Source organism: Pagrus pagrus (assembly GCF_965226575.1).
Source record: "Pagrus pagrus genome assembly, chromosome: 11".
Classification (NCBI taxonomy): Eukaryota; Metazoa; Chordata; class Actinopteri; order Spariformes; family Sparidae; genus Pagrus; species Pagrus pagrus.
The window spans coordinates 12,123,088-12,148,266 of NC_140195.1; the positions used below are offsets into that span (position 1 = coordinate 12,123,088).

At 44.6% G+C, this 25,179-nt stretch overlaps 2 protein-coding genes across 2 annotated transcripts in view; one reads left to right on the plus strand and one right to left on the minus strand.

Moving 5' to 3' along the window:
* plcg1 (phospholipase C, gamma 1) overlaps positions 1–7,304 on the plus strand; it is a 31,041-nt gene extending 23,737 nt beyond the window's left edge. Inside the window, exons 27-33 of the mRNA XM_084367382.1 lie at positions 124–348; positions 456–604; positions 1,741–1,855; positions 2,590–2,751; positions 2,857–2,945; positions 3,556–3,824; positions 3,920–7,304. Coding sequence (XP_084223508.1) covers positions 124–348; positions 456–604; positions 1,741–1,855; positions 2,590–2,751; positions 2,857–2,945; positions 3,556–3,824; positions 3,920–3,947 — 1,037 coding nt within the window. The 3' untranslated portion in view covers positions 3,948–7,304. The remainder of the gene's footprint in view (positions 1–123; positions 349–455; positions 605–1,740; positions 1,856–2,589; positions 2,752–2,856; positions 2,946–3,555; positions 3,825–3,919) is intronic.
* A 1,555-nt stretch (positions 7,305–8,859) lies between these two features.
* zhx3b (zinc fingers and homeoboxes 3b) lies at positions 8,860–24,046 on the minus strand. Its single transcript, XM_084366657.1, is given in 8 exon segments — positions 8,860–9,998; positions 11,842–12,118; positions 14,391–15,128; positions 16,228–17,781; positions 17,886–17,990; positions 18,072–18,881; positions 18,883–18,975; positions 23,949–24,046. Coding segments are annotated over 8 exon segments (3,603 nt in total). The 5' UTR covers positions 23,964–24,046; the 3' UTR covers positions 8,860–9,987.
* Positions 24,047–25,179: the final 1,133 nt, after the last annotated feature.

Here is a 25,179-nt window from a genome sequence, read left to right on the forward strand (position 1 = left end):
AAGTTTAATTCACACAGGAGCAGAGACTTGACTGATGACATACCTATCACGTAATCCAAATAGGCACATGTCCAATATCAATACAGGTAGGTCAGGTCTGTCTTTTCTCTCTGCCTCCTGTAGAGATCGGCACAGAGCGGGCCTGTTTCAGGGACATGTCATCCTTCCCTGAGACCAAGGCGGAGAAGTACGTCAACAAGATCAAGGGGAAGAAGTTCCTGCAGTACAATCGACTGCAGCTGTCCAGGATCTACCCCAGAGGCCAGAGACTAGACTCCTCCAACTACGACCCCCTGCCCATGTGGCTCTGTGGGTCCCAGCTGGTAGCGCTCAACTTCCAGACAGCAGGTATATGTCTATATTCTTGTCAGAGGAGAGAAACAGCATGGCAGATTATTGTTTTACTCTTCCTACCTCCTTTTTTTGTAATCTTCCTCTTCCCTCCCCCTGTGCAGACAAGCCCATGCAGATGAACCAGGCTCTGTTCATGCTGAACGGACGGAGCGGCTACGTACTTCAACCGCCCATCATGAGGGACGACACCTTTGATCCCTTTGACAGACACACGCTACGAGGCCTCGAACAAGTCACTCTAGAGATAGAGGTACAGTAAACTGAGAAATTGACTGTGATGCCATAGAGGAGACGTTTTCAAACTGAGTCGATGAGATGTGAGGCAAAGACACTGCGTGAGGTGAAAGGGGAAGGGGCACGGCTGTGTTTTAAAAACAACAAAAGATGATTATAGTTTGACATGCTGATTTGGCCTATTTATCAGCACAGTCAGCAACTGTGACACACGATTCATGAGGCCAATTAACGAACTTTAAAACCTTTTGCTCCTGATTGCTGTAATTTGTGGAGTAATTTTTCAGATCTGAAAACAGAGACATGATGCACATATTTTTAGATTGAGTGAGACTTGCACTTCCAGAGGACATCCTTAATCTCCAATGTTCCAAACTGCTTAGAAATCATAGAAAAAAAGGTGATCCTAAAACCCCATAATGCCTGAGTTCTTCACATTAATGGGTTTTCTTCATTATCAGTGTTATCTGGTCACAGTTGTCTGTACATTCATGGATACAGTACAAACAAATACTGCTAATGGGTAATTCAGCATTCTTTGTAGAGGTGTACGAAGTTGAGTTCAAAACATTCAAACTGAAATCATCAACAGAATGTGAAGAAAAACAGTTTTGATGTTTTGTCAGAGACGTCTATGGCCTTGTGTTGAAGAGAGATCTACTGAAGTTAGCATGCTAACTAGCTCGCTGAAAACCTCTGAAAACCTCTTTCTCCCAGCAGTCCTAAGCTCCTGTGCTAGTGGTGTAAACACCAACACTCCCCTGGTAGTTTGCTAGCTGCGCAGCTAACAGTAGCTTCGGTCAAGGGTGTATACAAACTATACAGTTAGCAGCAGTTAGCAGTTGCTCATGATATGCTGCCCCTATTTGTTGGGAGTATACATTTAAGGTAATTCTTATGTATGGCCTAAAGGGTAACACATGTAGGCTTTAAAAACTAGCTAATTAACTGACTCCATGGCAAAGTTGACATACCCTTAACCACCCAAATTATGGAAACTGTATTTTCCTCAACGTAAGTTTAGGGTCTCGGGTCTTTGTCTGATTTCGGGCCTACAGTGTCTTTGACAACCATTGCTGTTGTGTGTTATTATTTATGTTATGAAACAAGTGGATTGAGACTTGACCTGTACCCTCTTCTTCTCCTCTGAAGGTTTTGGGCGCCCGGCACCTGCCCAAGCACGGCCGTGGCATCGTCTGCCCTCTGATCGAGATCGAGGTGTGCGGGGCAGAATATGACAGCGCGAAGCAGAAGACTGATTCAGAAGGTGAGTGAGCGCTGCTCTAATTTTAACAACGGGTGTGTCTGCCAGCATAGTGATCCTCTGCCAAAACCGAAGGAATGAGTAGTTACTGTTTACTGGATACATTACCCTCATGCAATTTCCTGTCTGGTCCAAGAAAAACAGGAAGTTCTGCAAACAACTAAGCCATGTGTGGGAATACAAAGAGAAAACATTGGATATTGTTTTGGCACACGGTTTATGCTGTAGTTTTAGCCAAAGAAGAAAAAAGACTTAGTTTTCTATTTACATTACAGGGGAGTTCTGTTTGCCCTTTCCTAACGAGTTTTATTTCTAAAATGTATTCTAATCACTACTTGTATCTATCAGTCATCACACTAGTTTCTTTGTTTTGTTACACCTCGTAAAATGTTGGTCCTTCATTAAAGAAATAAAGCAAAGTTTTAGCCGGTTAACAGAAGTTGAGGCTTTCTCACTATTATCCGTACTGGGTTTTTTCTATCATCAGTTTGACATGTGAATGTTTTCGTAAGTAGGTCAACAGATTCCTTCTGGAGCTGAATCTGACCCTTTTACAATCACATGCTTAGATTTTATTTATCCAGCATCACTTCCAAATAACGAGTACACGTTTTTCTTAATCATAGGTTTGTATTTCATGTGTTGTAGTGTAATAATGCTTAAACTACACCAGTGGTGGATGCATATTTGATGTTACTAATCTTTCTCTGTCCGTCTTTTTTTTTTGTCATCTCCAGCTGATAACGGCCTGAACCCCACGTGGCCCCGAAAGCCGTTCCAGTTCGCAGTGGGCAACTCTGCCTTTGCCTTCCTGCGCTTCGTTGTTTATGAGATCGACATGTTCAATGACCAAAACTTCTTGGCTCAGGCCACGTTCCCCATTCACAGCCTCAAGACAGGTACACACAACAATGATGACGTGCTCAGTAATATGCCCTCTGAAGCGACTTAACATCACTGCTGTAATAATAGGTTTTTATGTCCGTCTGTTTTTGTGACACCAGGTTACCGGTCAGTACCTCTAAAGAACAGCTACAATGAGGATCTGGAGCTGGCTTCTCTCTTAGTCCACATGGACATCGTCAGAGGCAGGGTGAGTTGCTGTTCTCTTGGTCTTTTATCGGCTAAGTTGCATTGTGGGTAATGTAGGCGCCATGTTTTGAACACTGTTGGACTCATTATGGACAGTTTAAAAACAAATGATCACAATGGACACAGCAGAACCAGAGATATTGTCCATTTTTTCTGCGTATTCCTCTTTCTTTTCAAAAACCTGGTGCCTACATTACCCAAAGTGCAACTCAGCCACTGAGTGACATCAGTGGAGGTCATTTATCAAATTACATGCAGCTTCCTCTGAAGCCACAAAAGACTTTATACTACTTTTTTCACTTATGGTCTCACTCCTCAAGACCTGTAAACACACTTTAATGTGTAAAATTGGTGGAGTTACCTTCTAATGCTAAGCTAAGCTAACCAGCTGCTGGCAGTTGCTTTTTACAGACATGAGGGTGGGATCGATCTTTTCATCTAGCTCTCAATAACAAAGTGTATAAGTGTATTTCCCAAAATGTTGAACTATTCCTTTAAAATGAGCCTGTGTGTTAAATATCCATCATGAGCTTATATTTAACTATAAAACCATGAGCACTTGAAACAGTAGAGGCGTCTGGAGCTGACTCTTTGGTCCCTTGTCCTCACAGGATGAAAACGGAGAGGTTCTGAGCCCATTCCTCGCGGTCGGGGCCTCGCCACTGTCGGTGTCTGCCACAGCAGGGCGTGAACGTCTGGGGGAACTGAGCTCAGTGTCTTCGACTTCCTCCAACATGTCTCCTCTGCCCCAGTCGCCGGCCCAGGCCATGGCCTTCAGGGGGAGGGAGGGCTCCTTTGAGTCCCGCTACCAGTCGCCTCTGGACGAACTTAGGGTGTCCCAGGAGGCACTGATGGACCACATGGACCCAGCAAACAGAAGGTAAAGGTGTGGTGTGTTGGTTTTTCACGCCTGTGCAGTGAGTTTTGCAGCCGTAGAAGATTCCAGACATCCTCCTGTCTTTGTCTTTACCTCAGGATGCTGCGGAGGACCAACCGTGTTTAAGTCCAAGCCAATCAGGACGCATTTCTGTTGCAACCCACCCCCCCTTTCCCCTCCTCACCCAGTCGCCTCTCCCCGTACTGATGATGTCACTGACTGCTGTGAACACTGTTTCCATGGAAACGCCCACCACCGCTTTGGCCTACATTTCAGGCAGCTCTCCCTCCCTCCATTCTCCAACCGCCCCCCCTCTCTCCCTCTCTCTCCCTCCCTCTCTCTCTCTCCCTCCCTGCCGCCCAGCCTCCTCACCACTCGCCTGCAGAGACGGAGGGACTCTGACTTAAGAGGAGAGGTGGGAGGGGGGACAGCACTGAGAGGAAGCTGGCCGCTGCGGACAGGAAGAAGAAACGGACATTTACAGGAGAACAAAAACAAGGCTGAAAAAGTACCAGCTCTGGACTGGCGGTGTGCGGGGTGGGTGGTCCTCTCCTGTATCTTAGGTTAGTCTGGCGGCTCAGACGAGGGACAGAGAGAGTTATAAAAGGTATCAGTTTGAAACTGTTTCCCAGTTTAGTTTCTTTGCTCTTCTCTATTTGGCGTATATGAATATATGTATTTATTCCTGCTGTGCTGTCGGCCAGAGAACAGCAGCAGCTGACCTGCTCTCAAAGAGCTCCTGTCTCCATGTTTTTAATTATTATAATTATTTAAACCTTTAAACATTCATAATGTGACTTTTCTTTTTTTTTTTTTTGTTATGTATATGTGTAAAACACGAGGGCTCTCTACGGCTATTTTAATGTCTCTCTCTTCTCTGCTTTGTGGAGGAAATTATGCGTCTCCAGTCTAACTCACACCCTAAACATATATAACAATATTTCTTTTTCTTTTTTTTTTTTTTCCGAAGGCGTTAGGAAGAAGTCCTCGACTGTTTGTGTTGGAAGCAGTGAGAGAGCAGGCAGCATCATATGTTATGTCTGAATTCGCAAACACACACTCTCAAGCTTTTTTTAATTATTATTATTTTAACTCACATTCCTTAAAAACTGCACATCATTCCATTTTCCTGCATCGCAGGCGCCTTTACAAGCCAGTCTGACACATTCAAACTTCTGTCTCCCTCGACAGTCTTACTCCTCTGTAGGGGGTCTAACTCCACACTGTGTGATTAAGCAGGACCAGGGATACATGTTGACTTGAAAGAGGTTGTAGTCTGAGCGTGAATGATGATTGTGTTCACTATTGTCGATTTTTACTTGTATCATCTACCAACATGTTTTAACGGCAGCACAGTTGTCAGTCAAGGGACGGTTCATTGGGCTGCAAGTTTACGCCTAAAATGACGATACTGATGACTCTGCCATCAATTTTAAAAAACTTTTTTTTTTAATTTACAGGGAACATTGTGAATGTTTTAAATGTGTCGATGAACCATACTGTAATGGAAATTAAGATTGTAATGCAGTTACATGATTAACTTTGCAGCCATGTGTTTCCATGGTGAACTAGAACGGCACTCAGTAGAGCGCATACCTCCGCCAAGGCCCAACAATCCTCTTGAATTCAATAAAGCCTAATCCAATATCAAAGAAAACATTTTCAAATATGCTTGATCCGGATTTGTATTTGGATCCACAACAAATGGATACCAACGTACCAGGATTCGGTGTAATCCTGCCGACAAACCAACCAACAAACAAAAAGACACGGACAAAAACAAACTCCTTGGCGGAGGTAATAACGGAGTACTTCAGAAATGTGGTCATTTTTACTGACATGTAAGGATTTAATACAATTTATGTCCCCTATATTCAGTGTTTATAGTTAGTTTAGCATAACGACTCCAATAACAACACCTCTTTGTCTACAGTAAATCAAGAAAACGCCACTGTTTTATTTCAGTATTTGTGAGAAGTGTTTTAGTTCCAACAGATATGTTTCAAGCAGGTTTTCAGTCTTTGGCAAAGCATTTTTTCTGTCCACATTTGTACAACAGGAGTTCCCCATGTTTGAGAAGAAATTCCGTATTGTTGACCAAGTGAGGATGTGTGTGTGTTGCCAGTGTAAACAAAAACCTCCATGTTCTCTCTCTGTTGGTACATTTACCTGCACCACAAAGACACGAGGGACCTTCTGTGTTTGTGTTCTGGGGAGTTTTGTCACAGTCTCTGCTTCCCCAGAAACCAGCGAGGATTTTACGTTAGTGTGCCATGATATTCAGTTAACGTGCCACTGCCCATGAATTTATCTGTGATAAAATGTGCAAAAATTGCAGACTTTGTGTAAGACAGAGTGAATGTCAAACACTGCACGCCACAATTCATCATTCACAACTTTTAGACTCTCATTCTGGCCTCTGCTCATTAATGTTCGTCTAACTTGGTAAATCAGACTTCTCTTGAGGTCAGCGTTGACGCTCTTAAATGTGCGCAGAGTTCTCATTTCCTGCGTTTGTGGCGTGAGAGCATGTTTGGGAGGAGCAGGTTCAGTTGTAGCTGTGTTCCTGTAGCTAATTGACGACAAAGGTGCCTGTAGGGGGGAGGGAGGGGGGTAATAGAGGTCTGTGGTCTGGGCCTTCAGTGAGCCCAGAGAGAGCTCGTATATAACCAATGGTGTTATCTTTCCAGGTTTGTATCAGAAACAGTGTTTCCTCTGCTCGTATGTGACGACTATATGATGTAAACTCAGTATTCTCACTCAGTGTTCGACCACTGAGACACACTTAAAGCCATATGGTATGATTTAAGTTAAGGTAAAAGCAGGGACGGGAGTGAATACTTGAGGTCTCGACTAAAATTTGTGTTTGCACCCATACTAATCCCAAAGCTCCCTCATGTTACCGTTTTTTTATTTTCTCCTCCCGTGGTCGACGAATGGTCTTTGTGGAGAGCTCTCCCTCTAATGCTGCATTGCTCTTATTGCTCACCTGTCTGCTAATGTCTATATGTGCCTCCGTCTGTATACACATCACATTAAAGCCACATCATTCAGCTCCCCTGCCGGGCTTAAAGCACCTGCACAGCCACGGTACACCCACACAGGCGCCGTCACTTACTTTGACTGATGGGACCTCCTCTCAGCACCGTGTGAGCATGTGTAGACCGTGTTCAACCGACATGTCCTTGACTCGACTGTTCAGTTTGTCGCACCTTTTATGGCAGAACAAGCCTGTAAAGAGGTCTAATCAAGCAGAATAACTCAGAGCATCTATGTGGGTGTGCAGGGCCCTTAAGTGTCATTTGTTTTTGCCTTTTTTTTTTTTTTCCTCCAATCTTGTCTGTTTTATCACTGATGGTCTCATTTACAAACGCCTTTCTGTAACGTGCCTAAACTATGGAGAGGAAAAGTATTCATTTTAATTTTGCCTTTCATATGAAACATATTCAAGCCTGAAAAGTAAATAAAATACTTACTACTTTATACTACTTTGTCTTCTTTTCATTTGCATTTAAGTGTTGACTGTGAAAAAATGGGTTCCTTCAGATGCTGCACCACAGGAAGAGTACTTTAGTTTTGATCTCTAGATGTGATAAAAGCCGCCCGAGAGCAGGTTGATGCAACTGCTGCAGCTCTGAAATTATATTTTGGTTTACATTAGCAATTTTTTTCCCTTTTTTCTGACATTTTGTGCCATTATCAGAGGTAACAGTAGAGAGATGCAGAAAGACAACAAAGGTCCTGGTTGACGCCCAAACCATGAGGCTTTTTATTGGCCCCAGTAGGGCTGGGCGATAGCCATAAAGGATGAGTTCACCCAAAAATGATAATTCAGTCATTATCTGCTCACCTCCATGCAGATGGAAAGACGAGTGAAGTTTTCATTGTCCACAAAATTTCTGGAGCTTCACAGCAACTTCACAGCATTCTCCTGAACAACTGAAGTACATGGGGACTTGTTTTAAAACTTAAAAACAACCAAAAAAAGCATCCATACAGCTCGTCTGGCACAATCCAATTATCCGGAAGCCCCAGAGACCCAAAATTGATCTTGAAAGATGTGATTTACACTCTTGATGTCTGGTTAATGAGCACCAACGCTTTTAGCTCAGCAGCTACAGTGAAGAGGGTGTAAATCATGTCTTTTCAAATCAATTTGGGATTTTGGGGCTTCAAGAGACTTGGATTTTATTGGACAATCTGTATGGAGCCATTTATATTTTGTTTTTTTCAGGTTGTTTTTAAGTTTTTGAACTAGTCCCTGTCTGCTTCAGTTGTTTAGCAACACCGATTTGCTGTGAAGCTCCCAAAATGTTTTGTGGACTAGAAGGATTTTTTAGGCTGTATCTCTATTTTGAAATCTCCTCAAAAGCACTTCACAAACGCTACGACGGCGACAAAATCAAATGAGACTGTATTTGCCATCTGATATCTCAACATCAACATAAGAGATTTTTTGATAAATAGGTCAGAAAATGAAATTTGATAATGCAGCCTTTAAAACCAGGAACACTTTCGTCATATCACAATATAACAATATCTATATATACAAGATAATATATAGACTCGTATCCAGAAGTTATACTCGAGTAAAAGACATGTTAAAATATACCTATACAAGTAGTACTTGAGTAAGATTTAAAGTATCTGACATTAAATGTACTTAAGTATTAAAAGCACAAATAACAGCAAGTAATACATATATTGCATGTACGTATATACTGTCAACTGTTTATCAGCCTGACTAATCATTATATCTGAGATTCAGCTTTTTCTGATTATTTGAATCAGTGATTTTTTTTAATCAGGTTGTGCAGTGGTGCAGCAGTAAGTACTTTTGCCCCACAGCAAGAGGGTCCTAGGTTAGATACCCCGCTGGGCTGCAGTAAAAGTCCAATATTGATATATTGCCAAGCCCTAGACCAAGGAATTATATAGTTTATAGTGAAAATCAGACAGAAGTGCTAATACCTGTAGGACCACCACCCTCCTGTTATACACCATGAGGAAGATGCCCAATGACACTCAAAGACACAAATTTATTACATTCTGTTTATTCTGCAAATACCATCTGTAAAAATTATACATCAAGCCTAAGTATGGAACTCCAGAAAGTTCACAGTTCTTTTACAGTCAGATTTATTTCGTAGGAAAGTCCCATAAAAACAAGATGCACGTACACGTCAGTGACGTAAAGAAGCACTTGATGCTACAACACAAACCAGATTCCATATAGTCTACGATATTGTGTCACCTTTTGTTGTTCAAACACAACAGGGTGCTTGCCTTCTTTGGATGACAGAACTGAACATTATGTACAGATAGGAAATAAAAAGTGAGTAGAAAAAAACCTAAAGAGATGATCAGTGCTATGTTTCACATAAGATGCTGAACAGCCGAGCTAGCACATTTAAAGTAAGCTGCGAGCATGAAGTCAAAGTGTATGAGTGCAAGTTGGTGGAAAAAGGAGCATGAAGATGATAAAAAAAACAAGGGTTGTTTCGTTTACTTTAAGGCCTCGGCAAGCACCCTGTAGCAAAGAGCTGTGCAGTTTTCGTACCCCCAAAACAATCTACGAGCAGTCTCTGAACGCTCAGCCGATCCTGGTCTGAGGGTGTTCGGTCGATAAATGTCCAAACCAAACCCCCATCAACTCCTGATCAACATCTGCTGAGGTCTCCATCTTCTCCCTTTTTTTCTCCTCCTTCTTCTTCCTCCCTTTTTTTCGCCCTTCCTTTCTCCGATCACAGCAGGCAGGTGGAACAAACGCGGCAGAAAAACGCTGTCAGCCCTGCCCCTCCCCTCCTCCACCACATCCACCACTCCATCCACTCTCTACTGGAACTTCCTTCTGAAGGGAAAATGGCCGACGGGTGATGGTCTGTGCAGCGCAGGGGGGGACACGATGGGAGGAGGAGGTGAGAGAGTGGATGGATGGAGATGGAGGGCGAGAGTGAGAAGGGGCGTTAGTGGCTTTAGTGTCCATTTCATTTAGAGGGGGAGGTCATCCCTACCTCTCGGGGTGTGAACGGGAAGGAGGGGGAGGGATGGGAGAGTATGGTTTCAAGGTCCATTTCCATCCAGTGATCCTGTTACAACCGCATCTGCCGTCTTTCCCTCCAAGACCACCTGCGTTGTGAACTCCATCCTCGGACAAAAGGCCTCTTCAGTCGGTTCCTGCGGCAATGAAGACAAAGAAATTTAAAACACATCACCCCGACAACAGGCTCCAAAAGTGTGAATTTCCTTCATGATTATACAGAGTGTACTGGTGTCGGACGTCTTTGTTCTCCTGCCACAACACATCTGATTACTCATAATTGAGATCAATGTGCGTTTTACCTGGGAGACAATTGTTGCAGTTATGATTCATCTCTATTTATCAACATTTAAGAGCCAGATTTACAAATGAACAACTCACACTAACGCCTAAATGGTAACCCATAGAGCCTTATTCTTGTGCTTCCCAAACTCAGTTTTAGTCAAATCTGCAGACGGTCCAAAATTTTGAATTCTCTACCGACACATTATTTAAGTTCATCCTTACAACAGCCCTGAAGTCACTTCTCCTATCGAGCTAATACTTTCCACATGGTTTGCAGACATAAACTGGGTCAAATCTATGTCAGAAGGCCTTCACTGAATATTACTGGTTTTTCTTTTGTGTGAACATTTTTATGCTTTTTTCATTAGAGCGTGTTCTTAGACCGTTAACCACAGTGTTTGTAGATACTCTATGAAGGAATTAATGTGTCTGACCTCGTCTGACTCATTATATTTGTGTAACAGATGGGCGTTGTACAGGATGAATGTAATTGATACACATTACTGTTACTTGTTCTTGTAATCGCTGCCTGAAGAATGCCATTTTTTCAAACCTGGAGGGTTTTTAGGCAACAGACAAGAGTTGCAATAATCGGTCGATTGGTTGATTAGTTGATCCAAAGAAAATGAATGAATTGGCAACTATTCTTATAATTGATTTCAGAAATTTTTAGGTGAAAATTGCCAAATGTTTTCTGGTTCTAGCTGCTCAAGTAAGCCAATTTGCTGCATTACTTTATCACACAACAAAGGCTCTTCTGTCAGACAAAACATGACCTTTTGTTTTTACTGTCTTGTAACATTGTTGAAAATCATTGATAGGTCAAAGTTATCAGGGTGTCTACAGGTATCAGACACTTTCATTGGATTGTTTGAAGACCTTCTCATGATAATTTTGTTTGCATTAAAGAGGGATTTTTGGACAAATCCACTTTTTCATATTCAATCATTGCAGGTTAAGTGTAAAGGTATGTTGCATATATGTCGTTTCTTGTAGAGGTAGATTTCACGTAGCAATATGGTTATTAGAGTCAGTTACTATATTTTCCAAATAGGTAAGTGGAAGTATTAAGTAAAAGGAAAGTATCAAGTTCATAAGTAGTTTTAAAGATTTGTAACATCAGAAATGTGGACTTTCACAAGCTGGACTCATTTTGACAAAAAGAAACTACAACATAAATGAATGAAATTCAAATTCTCAACTTCTTAATGACTTTTAAAGGGGCACAGTGGAACTTCTGTGTTGTGCTGGAAGCTGGCCGTTAGTTTATGTTAGCGGACTCTGTTTCTAAACTAACGTTAGCTACTGTTGCTCTCTGTTAGCGGAGAGAGACAGACTGAGAGAACGCGCATTAAGTCACATCCTGATCTGACGCGGAAAATCGGGCCTCGGTCCTTCACAAAGAAATCCACAGTCCAGCATTCAGTAACTTCAACAAAGGTTAAGGCCGTCCACAGGCTTGTGAAGGCAACCGAGAGAGACGGGGAAGGTCTAAATTTTAAAGTCACGTTACAATCCGCTCACATATGGCTGATAAGAAAGTGAATATTGCATGTAAATAGCTACAAAATGTTACATAGAGCCCCTTTAAGGCCTAATGATTATACAATATAATTTAAGATATTTTTAAAAAGGACCTGCAGACACCGTGCGTGTATGTATCACACTACAGACTATCCCAAACATGAAGACTACCTTTAGTAGGATTCACAGTCTTGTCAGCGTTGACCTCCACCACTTCCGTTGCGACGCCACAAACCGACTGCTCCATTTTCTCCTCCATCCCTCCTCCTGGCTGCGGCTCCAGAGGGGAGGATCCTGTTGTTTGTGCCTCAGCTGCTGCACCCGGTGCAACTGGTCCTGCTGCCTGAGCAGCAACAGTTTGTTCCATCTGGGGCGAAGACGCCTTGGTGGAGAACCAATGTCGCACCAAGTCCGTTGATAAACCACTGGCCTCAGCCAGTTCCTGCAACTGTGCATGGAGAATAATCTGTGTTAGTTTATCATGTCAAAAGGACAGATGTGCAGAGGTTTGACCCGAAAGACAGCGAAACAAAAGCAAAATTAGGGGAGAGTCCAAGTCAGCTAACTGAACTTTAAAGTTTAGGTGTAAACACTATCAAGACGATCATAAAGGCTTGAAATGGAAATAAAATAGGGCAATCGGCCTTAGGATAGTGTGCACAATAGCACCAAACATTATTACTGCTGGTATCTCATATCTTATATACTGATTGTGGATGCAGAAATGTCCATACTCGTATATTTACACCTTCTATATCACATTATCTATTTTTATCTACTCAATGTTTTTTTTTATGTGGTAATAATCTAATCATCCAGCCCTGAAAGCTGCCAGAGACACTTGGATGCATTAGGCAGAGTCAACAAAGAATGCTCTTGTGGATATTAATTAAATAAATGAGATCAAGCCATCAAAAAGGAGGAGATTATATCACTCAGCTGTTTCTCTAGTGTCACTTGGCAGTAAAAATATAAATAACAATTAAACACCTTTTTCCACAGCTTGCCAGATATACTGACCTCGATGTGCAGGCAGACAAATAATGTACCTATAGGGAATAATCAGAGAAATCTATTTACAGTGAAATAAAAGAAAGAGGTATCTGACATCTATCTTGTAAGTGAACATGTTATATTTACTATTTCTGTATGATGCATTTAGTACCTCTTGCTCCTTTATATTATACATAATAAATGCTCATATGTATCTTCTGGTTTACTTCCCCACTTCTTTTGTACTACTTTGCCACTGTGACAATTTCCCCACTTGGGATCAATTAAGATCATCTTATCTTACATACAGTAGATACTTCTGTCAATTACAATGGAAGGAAAAGGGACTTCAAATGTGGCCCAGTGAGAAAGAACAGACAACTTAAACCTTCTTAGCTGAAAAACATAGATATGATATTTTTCTGTGTTTCCTATGATACAAATCAACAAGTGTCACATAGAGAACAAAATGAACATTATAGCTGTAACATAACACATGTTTTGACCTAAGGACCTCTCCTCAGGCAGCATATCAGAAGCTTGAATAAATATTTTTCACTCAAGTGAGAGTGTGAATCTTTGCTTTATTATAAGCAGCAAGGAGAAAGTGTTTTTTTGTGTGTTTTTTTTAAGTCACAGTCTGCATACAATGGAGCTCTTTTGAGTCAAACAGGCCGACGGGAAAATCCTAAGGCACTCTGAATCCTGAATATAATAAAAACCTTTATAAAATAAAAATGCAGCTGCGTTTGAAATTCTGATGAAAACTCTGATAAAATTTTTCCAGGGTACAGGTGCTGTTAAGCTATTTATGACCCAGCAAATCCCACCAATCCTCTAAGCAATTATTGTGCGGGAAACAAAAAGTGCATGCAGCCCAATTCTTGCACAAACTGCATGAAATATTTTATTTTAAGCTGCCTTTGTGCAACTTTTATGATTACAATAAAACTTAAACATCAACAAAAATAGCCAACAAAACTGATACTTTGTTTTGCAGTGGAGAAACAAAAGGATTCATGGAAATCAATCACATGAAAAGCTGCAAAAATTGATTAATGGAGCTGATTTGAGGGGCATCCTGCTGCCCCTGATACACACGTATACAATTAAGACTTAAAATTCAATGCCTTTTTTTAGCATTTGTGCAGCTGCACAGTCATGCATGTAATTCCACAAAATATTTTGTGTTTAACACACAAAAGAACAACTAGAATTGTCTCTCAAAGCCTAAAAAAGTACAGTGTCAGTGTAAAGAAGAGACACCTTTTGGAGGGTTAGTACATAAGTACATTTTCTGTTGCAGAGCAGTTAGTTAAGGCAAACATAACTGCGTATCCAAAAGGGACAGTTGATACCAACGTCGGCCTTCTCTCGATCATATTGAAATTAGATAGAACATTAGATGGCATCCACAGACATAGCTGTGAGCAGTTTCATGCAGGAATTATTTTCTTGCTATTGAACTACACATCACAGGATGAGGCAAGCATCCAGTCAAGGACAAGTAGCTCATGCTGGAGATGTAAACATTAATGGCATCCTCTGCTGAGCTGTTACGTTAGCTCCCATTGTTAGCTTCTTTAAATAGCCTCTCTTTCATGAGAAGAAGCATGCTTTCTCTCGCTTCTACGCAGTGATCAGCAGCTGCTCCTCAGGTTTCAGTTAATCAGAGCTGTTAAACTGCTCTAAAAGTATGTGTGAATATTACTTTATGTCTTAAATACCTGCGAGTCCTCCAGCCTGCCGTGGCTGTCGAAGTGGGCCTGGAGGATCTGGGAGTTCCCCTTCTGGAGGTCCTCTTCCATAGCCATGTTCTGGTGCTCCTCTAGCCACTTGAGCTGGCTGTTCTTCTGCATATAACGGCAGTCCCCGAACCAGCGCACTACCTCAGGTCTGGGCAGTCCCGTAGCTGTGATGAGTTCATCATACTGAGTAGCGCTGGGCCACTGGGTACGGGCATAGACTTGTTTGAGCAGTTGCAGCTGCTCCACTGTCTTCTTACCTCGGATGGCTGTGGGTTTAGGGGAGTTGGATGGTTTGGGCGTTGGGGTGGAGGATTGGGATGGTTTAGGGGTGGAGGATGGGGTGGGGCCTGGGGAGGATGTAGGTGTGCTGCTAGATTGAAGCGGTAAATTGAGGCTATCCAACCCTTCACCCTCTGCTTTCCCATTGGCCTCTGTCACCTTCAGCATCTTCAGATTTATTTTAATAGGGTTGACTTTGAGTTCTCCTGAACTGTCCTCTTTCTTTCTTTCCTCCCCATCAACTTCCATCTCCTCATCCTCCTCTCGCAACGTCCGCTCCGCCTCCTCTTTCTTTTTCTCAGCTGCCACTCTCTTCCTCCGGTCAGCGAACCAGCCGTGGATCTCCCTTCTCGTCATCTTGGTCTCACATCGCAGTCGGTCCACTTCCTCTCCTGGCGGGTCAGGGTCTAGGGCAAAACTGGCCTCGAGAGCTTTTACCTAAACATAAGACAGAAATACCAGGAAGAATTGAGTAGAACTAAATGGATTATTGGGTTTATCGACTGGTCAATAAACAAGAAACACTAATCAGCAACAAGGGCTGGGTGATATAGCCTGAAAATAATATTGAGATATTTTATGGTTATATTGCAACACACAATTTATATCTTAACATTTATGAAGGAGATTTCAAAATATAAAGAATGGGGAACAAGATCAAATATCACAATATTGACCAGATGCCTCGATATTGATATTGTGACAATACTGTAGGAATGACTAGTAGCACTGTAATTATTAAAACAAGGAGGTTTTTGATGAATAATCATCAGTAATGTGGATATAATGACTACGTGGGTAAAGGCAAGTATTAGAACAAGTTCAAATATGATAAGTTCAAAAAATTACATCACTTCACTTTAATACAGCCTTTAAAAGCAAGAAAGATCTCGATATAAAGACATACAAAATCTAGGACAGCATACAGTCTCATGTAACAATAATGATAAAACATCCCAGCCCAGGCCTATCAGCAACAGATTTGATTTTTGGAGTCAAACTGGAGTCAAATATCAAGCAAAAATGTGAAATGTGCTCTGGTTCCAGCTTCTCCAATGGGTGGATTTACTGCTTTTCTCTGTTCTACATCATTGTAAACTAATTATATTTGGGTTCAAGACTGCTGGTCAGACAAAACGACATTTGAAAGTGGACATTTATCACTGATTTAGGGTTTTTTAGAGTCAACAATTGACTGATTTAAAGCATTCACCACCGATTTAGTGCTTAGCTCCCCTAACACTGTTGGATTCAAAATCAATACTAGAGCTTGACTGATACATACGTAGGTCAACTGATAGTCGAGTATCCCAAATATAGTTCAAGTTCAAGTTCAAGTTACTTTATTAGTACCCATAGGTAGATTTTGTTTGCAGTAGAGTCCTCATACACACGTACACATATATACAAATATATTGGTATCGGCTTATATGTTGTCCAGGGATAGATGCTAGGGGAAATTTTGGATTATTAGTCAGTTTCAGTTTCAGACCTATAACTGATTAATCACAATGTAAAAGTAAGCGCAGAGTCTCACCTGATGTGGTTCTCTCTCCTTGTAACGGATAGCTGTGAAATCAGGAGAAGGGGGTCTGGGGTGTCGGCGGGAAGGTGTGGTGGGAGAGGTCGGAGTCTGTGATGCTGTTGGGCTGACGGGTGCAGAGCTGTGCTGGGGTGTTTTTGCACCAGAGCTGCTGCTATTTTCAGACAAATCAACAGGGTGGGCACTGCCAGTGGAGCTGCTCCCTGGCGTACTTGACCCGCTCCCTGCTCCCGCTGTAGAGCCAGACTTATTATTCTGTCCACCTGTAATGGACCGTGAACCTTTGAGGTTGCGAAAGTGGTAGCGCCGGTCGCTGAACCACTTACGGACTTCTCGTACAGTCAGCCCGGTCAGAGCGATTAGTCGGTCAACTTCCTCCTGGTCGGGAAACTGGCTGACCTGAAAACTGTCCTTGAGAGCGTTGAGCTGCCCTTGCGACTTCTTGCCCTTATAGAAGTTGGGGTCCAGGAATGCGTTGACAGGTGTCTGCGAGCCAGGAGCAGGGGAAGAAGACTTTGAGGCAGGGGAAGACGCCTCCTCCATTTTGATGGTTGGAGAGTCACTAGTGGTGGACTCGACATCAGTTGTGCTTGTGCTGGTTGGGTTATTTTTGTTGCTGCTACTGTTGGTACCTTTGCTTTTCTGTCCGCTGCTGCCTGTTTTGCTATTATTGTTACTAGATTTAGTGTCTGTGTTGTTTTTGCTTTCTTTGTTGTCACTCTGCACATTGCTGGTGTTGTTGGCTTTGCTGATATCAGTGTTCTTAGCATTTGCATGGCTGGTAACGTGACTATTGCTTTTGTCATTGCTGTCTGCATTAGCACTGCTGTGTTTACCATTGACACTGCTCGCCTTAGCATAATTATGATTACTGCTTCCTAGACTAAGGTTGATGACACTAGCTTCACTGCTAGTGATAATACTGCCAGTGCCTCCTCCCCCAATCCGACTACTACTACTGCTGATGATGTTGCTCCCAGTAATGCTGCTGCCTACAGTCCCCACTACCATGCTTATACCTTTATCTGCCACCAGGGCTGCAGCAGGTCGGGCCTGCATCATGGGGCGTGCTGCTGCCTGCGGCTTAGGCGTGACGGCCAGGGCCACCGGAGCACTGCTAACCTGGATACCGTTTGCCATCACAGGCTGTGTGACGATTACCCCTCCTTGGCTCACAAGAGAGCCCTGCAGAATATGAGGGATCCCAGTAGCCCCCAGTGAGGCAGGCAGGACCGTGATTGTGTGTTGGGCTGGGCTACGGTGCCTCTGGGCCTGGTTATGTGAGCTAGAGGGTGCAGTCTGGATGATGGTGTTGAACATCTTCCTCCTGGCTTCCTCGATCTCCTCCGGAGACCAGCTGATGCCCTGTTTAAGTCTCTGGGCTGTGAACCAGATCTTGATCTGCTCTTCTGGGAACTTTGTGACCACAGTCAGGTAGCAGAGCTCAGCCTTTGTGGGGTATGGGAACTTACTGAAGGAGGTCTTTAAGAAGGAAGAGGAGTCCATGGAGGCACTGTAGGTAGGGATGCTGCTCAGAGGGATCATCACCTGGAAAGGAAAAATGTGAGAGCAGTTAGAGGGATTATTACTTAATTTAATATCTGATTACCTTCATGACACTGGGACACAAAAAATGACGCTAAACAAATTACCTTGGGGAGATTTTTTGAAGAAGATGAGGAATTGGATGAAATATTTGAGGAGGCTGTAATTGGTGCAGATTGATGAAGGCTTTTGTTTTGAACAACTGAGACCACCTGTAGATAGATTTAAAAGTCAAATCAAAACAGACTTTTCCAAAACAACAACATTTGGAGACAGAAAGAACTACCACCAACCTGTGTGATGGGAGTCTTCAGCATTGGTAATGCTCCAGAACCATTCACAATCTGGATCCCTGGGGGCAGAGTGACCTTGGTTGTTCCATTGTGGACAATTGTGGGAACGTGGGTGACTGTCACTGCAGTAGTCTCTTTTCTCTCAGTCTCTCTAGAGGCAGAGATAGAGTGTGGGTCTGAAGGAGCATCGTCTGAGACTGGATGAGAGACCACTATCCGTTTCGGTTCTGATTTGCCCTTCAGCATCCTCATAATTGGGGTTTTGGTGATAGAAATCTCACTATCCTTCCCTGCCTCTGCCCCAGTCACCAGATTCTGCTCCACCACTACTCTCCTGTCCCTCTTCTTCAGCTGCAGAGTCGTGTTCAACGTGCTGGGGTGAACCCTGGCATTATGCAGGGCGAGACCCTCAAACTTGGGCGCGGAAACCCCACAGCTCACACAAAAGAAGCTGGGGTCTGCACGGAAGTCTGGGTGCCCAGAGTACACGTGATCCAAGAACAAGTTAAGGTCGTGGGTTTCAAAGTTACAAGGCTTACAGGTGTAAGTGCCAGCACCGTCTTTAACAGCATCCCCTGCCTCTGGTTTGGAAGACTCTCCAGGGTCGAAGGGGCTATGTCCGCTAGAAATCCTTGATTGATGCAGAAGAATAGGAGAGTCCCGTTCAGCCTCCTCTGCTGGACGTATGATCTTGCTGGGGATCATACAAGGCGTAGTAGACTTCCTCTTGCTCGCCATGGTGTGACCACAGGGTGGGGAGGGTCGGTCAAATGGCTGAGAATGGGGTGTGAGTGAGAATATGGGTCGTTCTCTGGTTGACTATAGACCAGGCATGGGGGAAGGAGGACAATGGGACGTGTCCATAGGTCCGCTTGTAGTTCTCACTGCAACTTCGAGGGAAAACCTGGAAACCAGAGAGGGGAACACATTTTAGTTCAGCAGTTCAAGCTGGATAGGTTTGGTTAGTTTCTTAAACTCCTGAAAGTCAAGCACACATAAGGGGCAACAGATTGGAAGAAGAAAAAGGATGGGATATCTTACGCTACTCAGAACAAGCCAGTTTCCTCTCAGCTGGACGAAAATCGTGCATAGCTGGATGTTTCCAGGTGATTATCAATAGGGTTTTGGAAAAGATTCAGCTGAAGCCTTTAAAATCAGGCGTTGCTCATGAATCTTTAATTAAAAAAAAAAAAAATAAAGAAAACTCAACTCATGCCCAATGAAACTCAAGACTATCTCTTATGAGGGTTTTCAAACAAGCTCAGTCTGCTTCTGCACTGAAGGCTTTTGGGGAGAGCTCCTGTCCTACCCCCTTCTTTCCCCTCCCCCACACAACTCTGTCTCACTTCCCCTCGTTCAGACACACCCCCACGGGGAGAGCACATTCTGTATTTTCTTTCTCATCCAGAGCCTCTGTAGCTTCACTGGACACCTTTACAAAGATTGCCACAGAAATACTCACTCGTGAACGTGTTGCTTAACATAGGAGCTACTTGACGAGATGTTGTGCAAGTGGGTGCTTCAACAGAGGTTAGTTGGAAAAATGGCGTTGTCTGCCAACAGCAGCACAGCTAGAAATGCACAGACGGGCACGAGAATGTGAATCTTCACATTTGGACTTCACCTCTAGATCCCTTGTCTCTATACAAAATGGCGAAGCTTCCTGTGGAGGAGTTTCCCCCTCCCTCTGCCCTCTGCTCCCTCCTTGTAGTGATGCAGTATTGGAGGACAGCTCTAGGGCAATTACTCTCCCAATCACCCTGCACTGACATGACACCTCATGCACGGAGCAGCGAGAGCTCACAAAAAGTTCAACGGCTCAAAGAAGTCCTACAGGAAAAACCTAAAAGCTTTCAAAAGTGGACTCCATCCCTATGCAAAGATACTTGACAAATGCAGCATTTCTGGTAGGAACCCCAAATCTAAAATAATCCTTCCCTTATTATGCACAAACAGACGAGTCCCATACAAACCTTTTTCTGGGACTTGTTTCAGACCTCTTTGTGCATGAAGCAGCTGCAGTACCACCAGCTCTGTCAGGTGAGCAGCGTTCAATAAACTGTCCCTTTTTCCACTGAAATATAACTTCTTCAATGGCAAAGCCTCTCTCAAGCTTTTACCTACAAACGCACTTGCACACAGCCTCGCTTTGCAACAGAAAGGTCATGGTACATTAGCTCAAAGCCAAGTTAACCCTCACAGGACTGGGGTGTGTGACAAATGGCTTTTCACACACTACCCGAGCGAAAAGTATACAGAGATCACTTTCCTGCATTCAAAAGCCTGCAACCTCAGTTTCAGTTTGAGTCAATGCAGAACTTTGCGGTAACTTAATGCGCAGCTTATATACAGTCTACACACTTTTAACTTAACTGGAGTCGCATCAAATTAGTTATTTGGAAGGTTACACCTCTCTTTGGATCAGAGTGTGAGGGGTTAACAGGCAAATGAAGTTTGCTACTGTGCAGGGAACGTGATGCCCCTCGTTCCCCTGTGCACCCCCCAGAGAGAGTAACTGCCCTTCTCTTGGGCTGTTGTGTGCACCCCTCCTACTCCCCTGCCATTCAGTTCTGCATCAGGGGGCACCGCTCTGCCAAGGCAGGCTGGTCACATGACCAACACAAAGGCTTATGGGTGGGCAAGCCTCAGCCATCCATCACGTGGTTCTGTTGGGTGTGGGTGGGCAGGCGAGAGGAGAGGAGAGGAGATGTGAGAGCGAACGGGAGAGGCTGGTGGGGGATGGGCAGCCGGTTTGGGGTGAAGGAGGGGTGTTAACTGTCGTGGAGGAAGCACTGAGGTGTTTCAGTAAGGAATTTTTTCCTCCGATACCCCCCTCCAGTCAGCCAACACCACCCCACCCTGCTAACCCCCGCTCTTCAACACCCCCTTCTTGCTCCAAACTACAATCACACAGTCCTTCCCTCCTCCTCCCTCCCTCCCTCCCTCCCTCCCTCCCTCGCTCGCTGCACTGCACAAGCAAGCCTGGAATGTTCCAACCCGAGCTCTTCAGCCAGTGGACATAACCTGAAGTTCAGCTACAGTGTCTGTATGTGTCCACACAGTGCCTCATGCATAATACTTACTCAAAATAAGAGAAGTAGTGAACACATAAGGTGTCACAAGGTATAAAGTCCCATCTGTGCACATCGACAGGCTGACAGGTAGTGCGCCAGTGGCCACAAAGTTCACATCACACGCTGATGGCATGTGGTAAAATCAAGAACCACAACTGTGTGAACACCTCCGCAGACAAAAGTTGTGAGAGTAGCCAGCAGAGGCCTTGTACAGGTGAGGAGAAACAATACACACTGCAAGCTGAGCTATTATCAGTGAGTCTCAGCGATGCCAGGCTCACGAGTCCTGTTGGCTCACTGGTATGAGGGCATTGGCCGGTAACTTTAATCTGATTGTCGCACATACATTGACTGACCATGTGGTGATGATGGGTCGGCGTCTGTTACACGTGTCAGCATTTGCATGTGTGGGTTTCCTGTGAGAGTGCAGAGAGAAGCGAGGTGGGGTGGGGTGGGCGGGGGCGCATGTGTGCTCGCGTTTGTGTGTATGTGGCGTGCGGGGGTGGCTGCCTGCATGCCTGTGTGTGAGGCTTGTTTACTGAGGTAGAGAGGCTGCCATTTTTTTCTTCTGTGTGTAAGAGTCAGAGATCTCCCAGTGACACACAGAGACAATGTTTTTGTTCTCTTAGTTCATAACCTATATTATCTACGCCTCATCAATGGCTCAGCACAGCATGACCTCCTTTCATCCCCTGCCCTGACTCTTGTCTAGGCCTGGGATATATCCCTCTGAGTGCAGGCCAATAATAGCACACACACACACACACACACTCTCACACACACACGCATGGCTGCATAGCATACCTGCATGCTGGCGACTACTCTCCACACCTAGCTGAGAACTCAGGTGTAACAAACGCTCTCTTTTGCAGAAAATAGGTGTACAACACAGGCAGCACGGTCCTTGTTTCCTTGCTTCCTCCCTCGTCTTTTTTCCTCCTTCCCTTACTCACTCCCCCGCCCTCTCCCACCATCTCTGCACCCTCTTCCTCCCCCTCCCTCCCTCCACTCCTTCTTCTCCTCCCTCCCTGAGCAAGTTTGGCCCAGGGAGACAGGTCGGCAGCGCCACTGGTGTGTTACTGTCCCCATGGCAACCACCTCCTACCCCCTCTCTTTCTCCCACCAGCTCATTTCTCTGAAGCACATGTGTGTGGGTAAACACACACACACACACACACACACACACACACACACACACACACACACACACACACACACACACACACACACACACACACACACACACACACACACACACACACACACACACACACACACACACACACACACACTAATACATCTCCTATGCCATCCAGTCGCTGGCTCTAGCGGGACTTGTTTGTTCCACACACCCCTGTGAGTGGTATTTGGAGAGTCCCTGCCCTGCTCCTATTTCAGTGCCTCCCTCACGCGGTGTTGATGTCTCCAAGCTAGGTGTGGTCGCCGTCGCCAAGGCACGTTATTGGCTGGAGCTGATGCCATCTCTTCCTGTTAACTCATGCCCGTGTCCCTGTCCAGACATCTGCCCTGTCCCCGTGGCCTGCTGTGGCCTGAAGCATGCAGAGCTCCTGTATTCACTGCTGAAAATCTGGCAGATATCTTTCAGATAGGATCCCAAGAATCACCTCTATACCCAAGTGTAGTCAAGATTATCATCAAGACTGCACCACAACACGAACCCTTCGCCACCTACGAGTCTCTGTAGCAAAGCAGGAATCCTTCACCGTGATTTCTTCCATCCCAAAACACAAACGCCTTCCCATTACTTAATTTACTCGCACCTTAAAACAGACAACTACCCTCCTCCTGTCAATCAGCTCCCTCACTCTCCAATCGAAACACTCGCACCTTTTGTGCGTCTAAAACTTCTTTCTGGCAACAATAAGAAAACCTCAATGACAGTGTTCCTACAGCGTCATTCCATCTGCTGCTCGGTCCCATTTGGGCTGCTCTCAGGTCAGAGGAGCGGATGGCTGCGTGGGTTGCGAACGGCTGCATTGCTGTGGCCACTGCCAGTGCATGCGTTGAAACTGGGTTGCTGAGTGGGGAGGGAGAGAAAAATGGCGGAGCACCATGCTCTTTGCTGTCCAACCTAAAATGGCTGACATCACAAGCTGTTAACCAGCCAAGCAGAGCAAGAGGCTGCTACTGCTGCTGCTGCTGCTGCTGCTGCTGCTGACCCGAACCTGCTCGCTCTCTGGACGTGTGAGTGGATCGCACTGCTCTCTCCCTCCCCCCCACCCAACGCCAGGACTGTAGAAAGGCTCTTGAGCAGCAGCTGATTCTGTTTTTGTGGTTGAGATCTGGAAGTAAATTGTCATTACACAGGTCAACACAGAGAGGTGGAGGCTAATTACTGAGGGACTGACACACAAAATCAGATTGCTTGGTGCTTATAATGGGAAACAAGAAGACTCGAGATGTGAGAAGAGCAAAAGTGCGAGCCACCTTTCAGAGCAACTTAACCTGTGTGAGCTGCAAAACTAAAAACTAAGGGAAAGAAAGCGAGGAGAAAGAGGGGTGGGAGGCGGTGACGGGGGTGTGTGAGCGAGACTATTCACTGACATGCACAGCCATTGAGCTCAAGCATCACCACAGCAACACAAAAGACATACAGCGAAATGAGGCAGAACAATAATAACACAAACTTTTGTACCGCTGCTCCCACATAGACAAATTGTGTGGGTTTGTTTTGGTTTTTAAATCCTCAACAGTATAGTACGGAAATGGGCCTATTCTAATAGTAAAAGGTGTACAGCAGGTGATGGCTGGATTAAGCTGCTTGTCTATGGCCGGGACTCACGTGGACATCTGACATAAACTGACCGGTAGCCGTCTGGGAAAGCTTTCCTCTTAATCCCTGGACTCACACACACTCATGACAACACTGACATGATAAATAACCATGGCAACAGCTTGCAAACTTATAACTGCCTGTTTGGGAACATGGAGCAAAGCATGAGAGTTTATGGAAAGGGTGAGCACAAACATTTTACAACATAAAAAAGGTCTAGTAAGACTAGTAAATTAGCAACTCTGACAGACATTATTATTCACAGGAGGTCAAAGTTATGTCTAACTTCTTCATTCACAGCACAGACTGGAGACTTGGTGTAGCATCTGCCTTTTGTTTACGGGAAATATCCAACATGTCACTCTGTAATATACACTGACAACATCTAGTTTTCTTCTAACGTGAACACAGTGTTTCTACAAATGTGGGAACATTTAGCGGTATTGAGTGAAAACGGCTCTGGTTGAACCGTAACGCTGAGTCCCTGAGAGGAGCCGCGTCAAACATTTCCGAAAACGATGCGTGTTCATCTTCCGCTCAAGTTAGGCGGAGTGAGCCCCAACTTAATGGGCTCGTCTACACGTATAGGTTTAAATACTGTACCCGATTCAGAGTGCAGGAAAAAGGCAAGCCCCCAGCCTTAATAATAAAATAATAATAATAAAAAAAAACTACTCTTTCTCTCCCCCCCACCCCCCCGTTGGCTGTCGCCATTTTAAGCAGGCGACATGCAGCTGGGCAGCACCGCTGAGCCAAAGCGCAGCCCGCAAAGGTAAGGCTGTCCACAATAGCTCGCACAAGTTTGGGAAAGGTGAAACACTTGTGTGTAAATGTGTATGATAAAACCGCACTCACCTCGCTCTGTCGGGGCTCGGTGTATGCGGCGGAGGATTTGAGAAAGTTTACAATGATATGGACTGAGTGGAGCCAGAGACTGACGGGAGGTTCGGGCTTCACTGATGGTAACTTATAGGCTGGAGCCCCCTCTGTCCATCGGCTGGTGATAAACGTGACACCGGAGCCACGCCGGTCCCCACGACGGCCCCCTTGTTTTTGCGCTTGTTTATTTCGAGTGGCTCTCGGTGTTAAAGCAGGCAGTGGAGGGGAGGAAAATACGACGGACGTGCCGAGGGAAGAGACGGACACGTGACGCAGACGTCACTGACGATGGAGTTGGCGTGAGAGCTCGAGCTCCGCCGCGCGCAGAGCCGAAGTGAGTCAGACATCCCGTCCTGACTCT